General features: G+C 45.9%; 1 protein-coding gene across 1 annotated transcript in view; it reads right to left on the bottom strand.

Annotated features, from left to right (window-relative positions):
* KIF16B (kinesin family member 16B) overlaps nt 1-12258 on the bottom strand; it is a 277225-nt gene extending 264967 nt beyond the window's left edge. The window contains exon 1 of the mRNA XM_028144837.2: nt 12075-12258. Within this exon, the coding sequence (XP_028000638.2) occupies nt 12075-12121 (47 nt within the window). The 5' untranslated portion in view covers nt 12122-12258. The remainder of the gene's footprint in view (nt 1-12074) is intronic.
* Nucleotides 12259-13236: the final 978 nt, after the last annotated feature.

The following is a 13236-nucleotide window of genomic DNA, read 5'->3' as shown; positions in this document are numbered from 1 at the left end:
ACTGTGCCTGACTTATGCATCACTGTATTCTCAACATGTGTCCCCAGCGGCTTTTAAAGGTTTCAGGGGTATAGGGACATGTGCAAGGTCAAACTATTCTCATAATGAAACCAGGATATCATCTGCCTTTTTCACTCTCACTCTCTCATGACTGCACAGGGAGTTTTCCAGAGGCTACAGGACTGTGATGACAAATCATTCTGATGACTAAGGGAAGGTATGCTTACGGACTCCGATGTTTAAAGTTTTTTAGTTTTAATTCTAATGTGATAATATAGTATATTGATATAACCCACAAAAGTAATAGCTTTTGGGGCGCCTCAATAATTTTGAAAAATATAGGGGTCCCCAAAAGCAAACACTTTGTGAACTGCTGGTCTAGTAAAAGGCCTGGCATATACCTGGCAACGTTTAAACACTGCGCAAATAATCCATCAACTCTTTCTATCAATAGACTAATGTCCAGTTAATGGTCTGTTATAAAATATGGAAAGAAGAGGTTACCAGGGGTCAGTTCCCACTCTCTCAGCTAAGAAAGAAAAGAAACAGATTTGAGGGAACCATCAAATGAGAAAGAGCCAGGACCATCACAAGACCGTGACTCCACACCAATTCCTCCCATGGTCTATCCAGCACGTTCTGATGTGGTGAATACTTACATTCTGGGTTATTTAAAAATTGGCCAAAGACAGTGTTATCCATCCCATCCCCCAGCCACCCAGGAGTTGTCACCCACTCCTTCCCCCACCACCACCATCTTGTCAGTCTTAAACTATTAACTCTTAAATATCTCTTGAAACCTTCAAGATTTAGCTTGGCTGTCCTTCCTCCAGGCAAATTTCCTGGGGCCTTCTCCCTACCCAAGTCCCTCTATCATAGGTTTCTATAGAAGCTTTTTCCTTTTTTCCCACAGCACTTTCGTCAGCCTCTAAATAAACACCCATTTGTGGGATTTTCATGTCTGCCTCCCCAACTAGATCACACGCTCTGGAAGAGCTGGAATGTGCTGGCCTTGGTCACCACAGTATCCCATGCACCTGCCACAGGAGTCTAGGACAGAGCAGGAGCTTAATAAATGACGAATGGATTATTGGTTGGGTTGGTAGGTGGGTGAGTGATGGGGTTTGTGTGATTGGACAAGTGGTTGGTTGTCTGAGTAGGTTGGTAGTTGGATGAATGAGTGGATGAGTGAGTGGGTGGGAAGGGGTGAGTGGGCAATGAAGATGGTAGTGGGTGGATAGATCACTGACTTGCTGGCTGGCTGGAGCCTGAATAGGTGAGTGGAAAAGTGGATCCACTCTAACTGCAATGACTAGTTCAGGCTCCTGTTTGACCAGTTATATCTGATGACCTCCCAAATAGGTCTGGCAGCTGTCTCACTCCCTGGCTTTCGAATACACAAATCTCATCATGTTAACCCATTTATGAACTGACTTCCATTTCTTACAGAATCAGTTTAAAGTTAAATCATTTTTAGAAAAATGGAGAGGAAAAAAATAATCAAGTTGAAACTTCACAACTGGTCAAACCTGACAACACCATAATCTGAACCTCCCACTTCTCCAGCCTCCACTCTCATCAGCCATCTGAAGTTCAGCCATGTCATAATACTGTACTTTGCAGTTCCCTAATCATACTCTACAGTTTGGGGCCTTTATACCCTTTCTGTTTAAAATGCTATTACTCAACTTGTCTGCTTGGCTGACGCATTCTGCAGAGTCCTGCCCTCAGTTGTGATATCCTCAGAAGTCCTCAGTAGGAGCTCCTATCAACACCTCCCCATCTCCACCTGCCGTGCCTGGAGTACACCATTATTACTTTGAGAACCTGCAAGGGTCTCTTTGTTCCCGTTGCTCACACGAGATCATGAGCTACTAGAGAATAGGGATCATGCAACTTTTTTCACTTTTGAGATAGTCTCTATCACCTTGAATCATTTTATCTTGAAAACTCCCTGGGGAACTTTTAAGTCCTACTTAGACCTCAGAGAGTGATTTACCTGTGCCCCAAGCAGAATCTCCAAGCAGAACCACTGTGATGGCTTAGATTCTTATTAATAGAAGCCTTAAAATAAGAACCAGCAGGTGCAACCAGCTGATAAACCATGAGGCCAAAAGGGCTCAAGAATGAAAGCTCATGAGAGTGAATATCCCATGGTGGGTTCAGAATCCTGACTCTTAAAAGGTTAAAATTCACATTCAAAGCTTTTCCTGAGTCCCCACTCCCTACCTACAAGCTCCCAAGAGGCTTGGGACTCACTCTAAAGGCAACCTAATTTCAGCCTTCTTTCATGTAACAAAATCAGATTTTACTAACTTCTGCTCTGGATAGTAACTTCAGTACACTAGGGTTTTTCAAACTACAGATCATAAAATCAATTTAGTGGGTAACAACCATCTTTTCTTTTTTAATAAAACTAGAGGTCTGGTGCATGACATGGGTGCACTGCAGGGGAGGAGGGGCGGTCCCTCAGCACAGCCTGCTCCCTCTCGCAGTCCAGGGGGATGTCTGCCTGCCGGCTTAGGCGCAATCCCCTGAGGGGTCCTTAACACTGCCATGGAAGTGGAAGAGGCTCCCACCACCACCGCTGTGCTTGCCAGCCATGAGTCCAGCTTCTGGCTGAGCAGCGCTCCCCCAGTGGAGTGCACTGACCACCAGGGGGCAGCACCTGTGTTGAGTGTCTGCCCCCTGGTGGTCAGTGCGTGTCACCGCAACTGGTCGTTCCACTGTTCGGTCAATTATTAGGGTTTTATTATATAGAATAGTAGAGAGTAGAAAATATCAGCATGCATTGGCTGAGAAACCTCGTACTCTGGGTCATGTTTGAAGTAAATAGTCCTTGTATAATCACCATCAGCCCTCCAAAACACAGATGGCCTTCATTTTAAATAAAATGAAAATCCTTTCTCACTAAAAGTCAGATGTTTTAAATTAATCTCCATGGGAGAAAAATTCTCTTACAAACTAAAGTCAAAAACTTCCTGCAAATGTCTCCCCAAGATATTTATTAATTACAAAGAGGAAAAATACGTAACATTACAAAAGAGAAACTCAGCAGACACCACCTTAACCATGTGATGAAGGCCAACATCACCAGTAATAAGACATGTTGATGTCATGTAACCCCTGAAATGATATGAGGGAAAAGAGCACAATATTACTTATGTGGTGTTCTTATCAAATTTGTATAACTTCAATTTAATCATTATACAACATCAGAGAAACCCAAATTGAGGGTCATTCTACAAAATGGAAAGATTTTACATGGGAGTCAAACTTTACACAGGCGAACAGGGGTCAGCTCTCTTCTTCCTTTAATCCCTCCATTACCACAAGGGCAGTCAACAAGTGCCACCAACAAACTCCCAAGCTTGGCAAAAAAAAAGATCTCACAACACCCTCCTACTTTCCTCTCAACTAATTCTTACAAAAAGCTGCAGTAAATCTAAAAACTCTGGTAACTGCACTCAACCCTACCACCAGCCATCCCTGCCTTCTTCTCAACCAATCCTCTAGATATGGAGGGGCTTTAGAAGTTGGAGTACGAGAGACTTGGGTTCAAACCCTGGCTCCACAGACACCTGGCTGTGGGATGTGGAGCAGGTTGTTTTAGCCGGTGAGCCCTTGAACCTCATCTGTAGAATGGGGTGACAGTGACACCTTTCAAAGAGCATCTGGCATGATACATCTACCATCTAAATGTTAGCTAGTAATATACCTTCAGGGCTCAATTCAAACTCCACCCTCTCCTCTAAGACGCCAATGGAAGCCTGGGGGTTCCCCCTCCTTCACTCCCAGGCTCCACTTCAAATACACACAGATTCTACAGTTGTTTGTGTGCTGGTGTCTGTGCCTTCCGTGCAACTAGACAGCAATCCCTTGAGGCCAAGGGTTTGTCATCAGTGAGCTTCCCCGGCAACAAGTCCCCATACAAGGGGCTCTAGAGGGAACTGGAGCCAGCTCAGCCAGTATTACTTACTATCTGAGGGGTCTCTGATTCGCTCTGTAAAACGGGGATAAAAAGCCCTCATTCAGTCAGTCAGTTAGTGGGAGGAGGAAACGAAGTTGCCAACATAAAGAAATAAGCATGGTAGCCCTGCTGGCTTGGTTCAGTGGTTGAGTGTCATCCTATGAATCAGGCCTGGTCAGGGCACAGGTCCAGCCCAGTGGGGGGCATGCAGGAGGCAGCAAATCGATGATTCTCTCTCATCACTGATGTCTCTATCTCTCCCTCTCTCTTCCTCTCTGAGATCAATAAAAATATATTTTTTAAGAAATGAGTTTGATGCCAGGTGCAGCCAGCACCTCAACAGAGATCTCCCATCCTTAGTATAAGTGACATCCGTCGCCATCGTCACAGACTTAAGAGACAAACATGAACTATTTCTGCTGATACTAGCTGCTCTTAAAATGGGAAGACTTCAGTACATCCTAAGCATATCACTCCCAGTCAAAATACTACTGAGGTTTTCCTTCTCTTTTTAACTTGGTAGACGTGACACTAAATTCCACCTGAGAGGCTCATCAGGAGGAGAGGCGAGAACAGTCAGAAAATGGAAGGAATGGGGAGGACATGCCTGATCAGATAAGAAAGCACGTTACAAAACTACCACATGGCCCCTTGCCAGTACTCAGTAAATATATTTTTTTGGTAAACCATTTATAAATACTTGTTATTAAATAAAGTTACAGAAATTAAATTGTAAAAACAACAGTAATAAAAATAACCAATCAATAGTGAGCCCTTGCCAGATGTCAGCATGTGGAGAGCTTTATCCGCATGTATCACCTCATTTGAACCTCATGACAGTGTTTTTCACACTGCCAGCTGCAGCCCCTTAATGGATCTTGAAGTCAACTTAGTAGATCTAGAAATAGCATTTTTTTTAAAGGAGACAGAATAGAATAGGATAGAATAGAAAATATAAGAGTAAGTTGCGTGAAACAACCCATGAATATTTTACATTATCTACAGAGTTTCAATTTAAAATATTTGTTATTGTGAGTTATAGTAAAAACTATTTGAAAAAAGATCTCTTCTCATAACCTATGAGGTATATACAATTATTATCAGCATTTTACAGATGCAAAAACTGAGCTTACAACAATTAAGTTACTTGCTCAAATTTACCCAGTTCATAAATGACAGTCAAAATTGGAACCCAGGCAGGCTGCCCTCAGATCCTGACCCTGTGAATACTGGCAGATCATTGGAATAGGGCCCTGAAGATCAATTAGTGTTTCCATGGGGGGAAAAAAAAATAGCAAGTGAACCCAACAGAAAATGGGGAAATTAGTTACCAAATTATTATTTTGTTGTCTCATCAGAGGGAAACAAATTATCTTAATATATAAAAAGCCAGGGGCCGTCACGACCGAAACCGGATGGACGACCAAACAGCAGGCTGCGTGGGGCAACAAGGCAGGCAGGGGGGTTAGTGAGGGACAACCAAACAACTGAACAGCAGGCTGCATGGGGCAACCAGGTTGGCAGGGGGGCTAGTGAGTGATGACCAAACAACTGAGCAGGCTGTGTGGGGCAACCAGGCCGGCAGGGGGAGCAGTTGGGGGTGACTAGGCTGGTGGGGGGGCAGTTGGGGGCTACCAGGCCAGTGGGGGGGTAAACAGTTGGGGGCAACCAGGTTGGTGGAGGAGGGGCAGTTGGGGGTTATCAGGCCAGCAGAGGGGGGCAGTTGGGGGCGACGAGGCCAGCGGGCGGGGTGGGGGCAGTTGGAGACGACCAGGCCAGTGGGGGGCGGGGGCATCTGGGGGCGATCAGGTAGGCAGGCGGGTGAGCAGTTAGGAGCCAGCGGTCCTGGATTGTAAGAGGGATGTCCGACTGCCGGTTTAGGCCCAATCCCGGGGATCGGGCCTAAACCGGCAATCGGATATCCCCTGAGGGGTCCCGGATTGGAGAGGGTGCAGGCTGGGCTGAGGGGACCGCCCCCATGCACAAATTTTGAGCACCGGGCCTCTAGTATGTTATAAAATTATAGAAAATGATCATTAAAAAGACTAGTCATAAAAACAATGGGAGAAATCACAAAGAAAAAGGTATACAGATAATACATAAATGTTAAACTTTTGCCCATAAAAGTTATGGATGATCACATTTCTGCTAATGTTTTACTCATTTTAAAAAGCAGAGCTATGACTAGCCCAAGAAACTGACTTTGAACAATTAACTATGTTTCCCAATCTGTAAAATGGTATGACAATAATAGCATCTCCCTGCTAAGCCTGTTGCAAGTATTAGATTTTGTACCTCTGGCACAGAGCAAATTCTCAATAAAGGTAGCTGCTATTATGTGATGCAACACAATGGCTCTTTGGAATGTGAAACTAATACTCTGCCACATAACCAAAAGCCACAAAGTAATAAAAGCAAATTCATCACTTCTTAGCAAACATCAGGTGTCCCTTACAAGAAGGACTGTTTACTGCCAAGGCTCCTAGCTCAGAAACTCAGTATCTTCCCACCTCGCGCCCATCCTTTAAGAGCCTGGCTGCAATAGCTGCCCTCACTTTCCAATCACTCCAGGCCTTTCCTTTCTGTTGGTTGCTTCCTCTTTGCCTGAAGCTCCTCTCTTCTAAAAATTAACATTAAAAAATTTATATATGCACCCCTATGTTCACAGCAGCAGTATTTATAAGACATGGAAAACAACCTATGTGTCCATCAACAGATGAATGGCTAAAAAAACTGTAATCGAAACACACACACACACACACACACACACACACACACACACACTGGAATATTATTCAACTATAAAAAGAAAGTCCAGAGGGTGGAGGAATTGGATGAAGGTGGTCAAAAGGTACAAGCTTCCAGTTATAAAATAATTAAATATTGGGGATGTCAATGTTCAACATGATCATAGATAACACTGCCATATGGTATATCTGAAGTTGTTAAAAGAGTAAACCCTAAGAGTTCTCACCAGACCAAAAAAAAAAAAAAAAAAAAACAGTTTTTTTTTAAATTATATGAGACTAGAGTTCCGGTGCACGAAATCCATGCACAGTAGAGTCCCTAGGCCTGGCCACAATCAGGGCCAATCTGTGGGGTGACTGGCAGGGCAATCGGGGGTTGGGGGGGCCCGCTCACACTCACCTTGGCTGGCCTGGCACCACCCACTCGCTGGCCCTGCCTCCTGCCACCGCCACCGGTCGCCTCCCTCTGTGGGGTGACCAGCAGGGTGTTGGGAGAGTGGGGGGCCCTGGGGCCTGTGGGCTGGGGGCAGCTTCTGCATTGAACATCTGCCCCCCTGGTGGTCAGTGTGCATCATAGCGACTGGTCTTTCTGCCCGGCTGTCAATTTGCATATTAGGGTTTTATATAGATAGATGATGGATGATAACTAAACTTATAGTAGCAATCATTTCACAATATATGTAAGTCAAATCATTATGCTGCACACCTTAAACTTACACAATGCTATATGTCAATTATATCTCAATAAAATGGGGAGAAAATAAACGTTGATCAACTTTCTTCAATCCTCCCAAACAACCAGCTAAAATTTTTTTCTCCAGTGCCAATGACTTTTTAGGTAACTTTTAAAAATTATATAAACAATTTATTAATTATTAATTGTAAAACGATTCCTGAGCAAAGTAAAAATTTAAATTGTAAAAAGAGAAAAAGAAAAGCTTTCTATCTTCACCTAACAAATTCTTCATCAATCCTCCTCTTGAGGAGTTACCACTGTTAGACTTCTTATGAAATGACTAGGGGCCCAGTGCACAAATGTGTGCACCTTGCAAGGAACTGTGGGCCGCAAGGCTGCAGTGGGCAAGGGGGCAGGTCTCAGCCCATCCTCCACGCCCCCACCCAGCCCTTCCCGCCACAGCCCCTGGTCCCCTGTCTACCGGCAGACCCACTCCTGCCGCCACTGCTCCCATGCACTGATGGCGCCGGCCCTGCTTGCACCCGCTGATGACACGGAGCAATTGAGGCTGGCACCAGCAGCAGGTGCAAGCAGAGCCAGTACCGTCAGCGGGTGCAAGTGGCAGCTGCTAACCCAATCGCCACTCAGGAGCAGGGGAAGATGGAGAAGCCCTAAGGGGTGATAGGGACCTGCAGCCACCGCTCATACCTGCTGATGGCACCAAGCGATCAGGCTGGTGCCGGCAGTGGGTGCGAGTGGCAACTCCAGCACCAGCAGCGGGTGCAAGTGCCAGGCAGGACCGCAGCGCACAGGAGCAAAGAATTTTCAGTAACCACTAGAGGCCTGGTCTGGCACCCCCGCTCACCTGCTCCACCATCCCGCTGCAGCTGACGCCCAACATGTTCCGCGCACACTCCCCTGGTGGACAGCGCATGTCATAGCGACCAGTTGTTCATTTGTTCGGTTGTTCCTCTAGTCGGTCTATTTGCATATCAGGGTTTTAGATAGATAGATAGATAGATAGATAGATAGATAGATAGATAGATAGATAGATAGATAGATTCCACACAGACATAGCATGTGTGTGTGCATATATGTGTATATTTTTTAACACACATTCATAAAACTCTATTGTAGTATATGTGAATCTCTTGCTTTTCTCACTTAATCCCCTATCCTGGAATTCATTTAAGATGAAAACATTCTTTTATAAGAACTTTATATCATTCCATCAAAGGAATAGGCCATAACTTAAATCCCCCATCTTTGTACATTTAGGTCAGTGGTCGGCAAACTCATTAGTCAACAGAGCCAAATATCAACAGTACAACAATCAAAATTTCTTTTGAGAGCCAAATTTTTTAAACTTAAACTTCTTCTAACACCACTTCTTCAAAATAGACTCGCCCAGGCCGTGGTATTTTGCGGAAGAGCCACACTCAAGGGGCCAAAGAGCCACATGTGGCTCGCGAGCCGCAGTTTGCCGACTACGGATTTAGGTCATTAATGGTTTTCTGTTACAAACATCCTTACACATACACCTTGGTAGGCAGGAATATAATCCATAAAATAAATTCTTAGAAATAAAAATGCCTGATCAAAGGGTTCATTAAATTCTAATCTGACAATTACTATCAAATTTTCCAATATGCAAGTTTTCAAGGTTTTAACCTTTATGCGTCTATCACCACTCCTTCACCAGCACTTGATGTTCTGATTACAGTCACCAATCTCACTGGTAAAAAATGGTTTCTTACTGCTATTATAATTTGTATGTCTTTCCTTAGGAGTTAGGTCTAGTACTTCTGGTTGGCCACTTGCATATATCTTTCCATTTCACTACCAACTTCTGGATCATTATCTCTCCTTGATAAAGCTCTTTGAAAGATAATCAATGCCCTTCTCTTCAAGACCAAGGATGTTATCTTCCTCCAATCATCAGAGCACCATCCTGGCGACATCTGACATCAATAACCACCTCCTCCAGGAGACACTTTTTTCCCTGCTATGACAATTGGCTGTGCTGGTCCTCCATGAGGGGTGAGCCTATTCCCCCCTGGAATCCTAAAGAGGAGCAAATCCCAGTGTCCAATTCTGGTTCCCTTTTCTTCTCACTATAGCATTCTTAAAATGTCATCTAATCCCTGGATGGTGTGTTCAGTGGTTAGAGCACCAGCCCACGCACCCAAGGGCTGTGGGTTGGATTCCTGGTCAAGGGCACATACAATGGTTGCAGGTTCCATCCTGCGGGAGGCAACTAATAGATCTCTCTCTCTCTCTCTCTCTCTCACTCCCTCCCTCCCTCCCTTCCACTCTCTCTAAAAATCAATGAAAACATATCCTCCGGTGAGGATTAACCAACAACAACAAAAAATGTCACCTATGTGCAAGACTTCCAAATGTCAATCCTCAGATCATCTGAGACCTAAACCCATGAGTCTCTCTGCTAAAGACCAGTAGAGAAATGGATGTCTTTACCACATTCCAGATAAAAAACAGGGTCAACACGTAGGCAGCACTCTGTGCTGGACACTGTGCTTGTACTTGATACTTACTGTATCTCATGTAACTTTACATATCCAACAGAGAACATGCCAACCTCGCTGCCCACCTTCCCAAACCTCTTCTGCTTCCTTGATCATCAAACCTCAGTTAATGGCTATGTTCTTCCCTTTTCCCCTCCTTCCCACCCAAGAAGCTGCCAAATCCTGTCAATTCTACCAGTAAATGTCTTTTTTTTGTTGTTAATCCTCACCCTCACCCCAGGACATGTATATTTTTTCCACTGATTTTTAGAGAGGGTGGAGGGGAGGGGGGAAAGAGAGAGGGAGGAGGGGGAGAGAGAGGAGAGAAAGAAACATAGAAAGAGACATAAATTGGTTGCCTCCTGCACTCGTCCCAAACAGGGCCAGGGATGGAACCTGCAACCCAGGTATGTGCTCTTGACCAGAAATCCAACGCGCAACCCTTTGGTGAACAGGCTGATGCTCTAACCATTGAGTGCACCAGCCAGGGCGAACACTAAATGTCTTGATGTATCTATCCAGCCTTCCGATATCCACCTCTGGCCTGAACCCCTGCTTCCTTACCTTTTATCCCAATCTTGATGTCACTACCAGAGTTCTCTGCTGACAGCACAAATATCATCACTTCAACTTACGTCCTTCAAGCACATGACTTTTGGACATGTTTCCTGCCATCCCTCCGTAAGCCTGGGCTCCAGGCCTACAACAGCAAGGCACTGCACTTGCAGTCCCCCCTAGATAGCCCTCACCAGACAGAACTCCTAGAAGGCACTGATCAGGCCTCAACACCTTGGCCCCCAGACAGCACCCAACACAATGCTGTGCATGTGGTGGGTGCTTAATAAATGCTTTCTAAAATTACTCGAACCAATCTAGCAGGTGCTCATATCATTCCAAAGAAGGAGACTATATACTACATGTAAATCCAGAACAAATAAAAATCTTTTAAATCATCTAAATGCCTTTAGGGTCTGTTTGTCTTATATGACTGCATATATATATAGAAACATACATATTCTCTTAGAACTTACAGAAAGGTCAAACTCCCTCCTTCCCTAAAAAACTTAGAAATAACTTGAAAATCACAAAAGTACTGGTTCCCAATAGTTACAAATTATAATAAAAGTCGCTATTTGCCAACAGAAACAGAGATTCAGGTGAGTCAAAGAAGGTTCTGATTTTATGATCTGGTGCCCCAATCACCTGTCAGAACTACCAAACAATGACCTCCACAAATCAATACGATGAAAGGGGAAGACCTTATGGAAAGTCAAATGTCCAACAACTTGACTGAGAGCCAATTAAAAACGAATGGCCTTGGTCAACTGTGCCAGTCAACTGGGAGGAAACACCATTTAGGCCTACTTCATTCTTTAAAGTTAAAACAATTTTAAAAGTAACTCTTCTAATGCATCTTTCTAAACAGATTATGAAGAGGTCACTGAAAAGCAAGTCCAGATTATTTTTCCATCAATTAAGAGTCAAGTCATTCTGAAAAGCATGACTTTGTAGAAATATAGAAGATCAATTGTGCTTGTAACTCTCCCCCTCTGTTAATGCCAGCATATTTCAAACACGTGTACTTAAGTGTCCTTTGTGTGTGTGTGTGTGTGTGTTTCTCCTACAGGAGTCAAAACTGTGTTAAAGTTTTCTCATGCACTTGTTAATCTGAAGTAAACTGCAAATTACTGATTAAAAGGTAGGGCTCCTATTCAGGGAATCGAAATAATTTCTTGAGATTTTTTTTTTTAAAGGTTATCATTGTTAGCACTTAAAGAACTTCTGAGTTGGCAGAACTGGAGGAGAGTTCGCCTGACAGCTCGTGGCGCCCCATGACCACTCGCACGCCCCCTGAAGGATTTTTCACCTTCACGAAAGTGATCACTTCATTTTTTTAAAGGGGGAACAAGCAAACCTCAAGTTCATCTTCTCCGTGGCCACGTGAACTCTTTACCCCCAGGGTCTCCTCCAGGGCAGCGTGAAGGGGGACAGCAAAGCATAAAGGGTGCCAGGCCCCCAGAGGCCGCAAGCAGGGCCAGGCGGGCCAGGGACCAGCCCCCTGACACTAAGCCCAGGCTGGCCTGGGAGGGGAGTGGGAGACCAACTTCCTCGGGGTGAGCGTCCAGAGGGGAGCCGCCTGCACCGCCCCCACTCACCTGCGATTCAGGGGCCGGACCCTCACGGCCACCTTGACCGATGCCATGGCTCATCCCGGCCCGGCCCGCGCGGGGTCCCACTTGCTCAGCTCCCCGCGGGCGCCGGCGGCTCTCGCGACTCCGGCCGCCGCTCCCGCCCACTTCCCTCTCGGCCCCCGCCCCTCGGTTCCCGGCCGGACCTGGCGTCCCGTGGCGGCCCCACCTGCCCGGCCACTGAGCATGCCCAGAGCAGCTCCGCCCCGCGTGATCCGGCTCGGGCTTGGCGGCGGCCCGGAGGCGCGGAGGGGCGGGACCGCGCGGCCCGGGCACCGCCGCCTGAGGTCGCGAAATCGGGAAGATCCCGCGCAGGGCAGTGACCTGGAGTCCCCCAGGGCGACCAGGGCAGAGTGATTTCAGGAAAACTGGAACCCCGACCTTCTCCCGTGGAAAACTGGGGAGAAGGAGGTGGTCGCAGTAATCTAGGGCCAGAGCAAGGACCACAGTCCTGGAGGACAGATTTCCAGGAACAGTATTTCAGCCTTTTCACAAGGACCTGGCTTGGCCCCACAGGGCAGGAGGCAGCTCATCCAATTCAGAGAGCAAGAAGCTGAGGCGCAGCGACGGTCGCAGCTTGCTAGTGGGGACCTCCTCCAGGCCCTTCTCTGCTGCTCTGTGTGTTCCGGGCGCCGCCATTCAGGGATACAGAGAAATTAAAAGTTAAAAAGGTCCTAGATGTTTTTAATGCGGGCGAAAATTGCTATTTTGGCTGAAACCAGATCTTAATTATACTTTCTTACACTTATTCACAATTTAGTAGTTTAGTTTTAATTATAAGGGATTTACGAGTGTGGATGACCCTCTCTTTATAAGTGTTAGGGCCTCTAGTAGAAGTGAGGTCCTACCCAGCCTTTTTTTTTAGTGAGTTACCCCTTCTCCCCTCCCCTTCCCCACCCCTCGTCCTCCAAACCCCACCCACCTGCGCCCAGCCATCACCAGAATGTAAATACATTCGTGCAAGTCCTGCATGCATTTGTGCAGTGCATTCACTCACACACCCAAGAGTCCACCTAGGAGCCACAGGATTACCTGCAGCTCATATTTAACCGAGGCATCAGCTCTGCCTTCCTCCCGCTGCCCTGCTCTGGGAGGCTCAGCACCACAGCCCAGTCCCCCACACACACAC

Source organism: Eptesicus fuscus, chromosome 12 (assembly GCF_027574615.1).
Source record: "Eptesicus fuscus isolate TK198812 chromosome 12, DD_ASM_mEF_20220401, whole genome shotgun sequence".
Lineage (NCBI taxonomy): Eukaryota > Metazoa > Chordata > Mammalia > Chiroptera > Vespertilionidae > Eptesicus > Eptesicus fuscus.
This window is presented reverse-complemented; position numbering and strand designations above follow the sequence as displayed.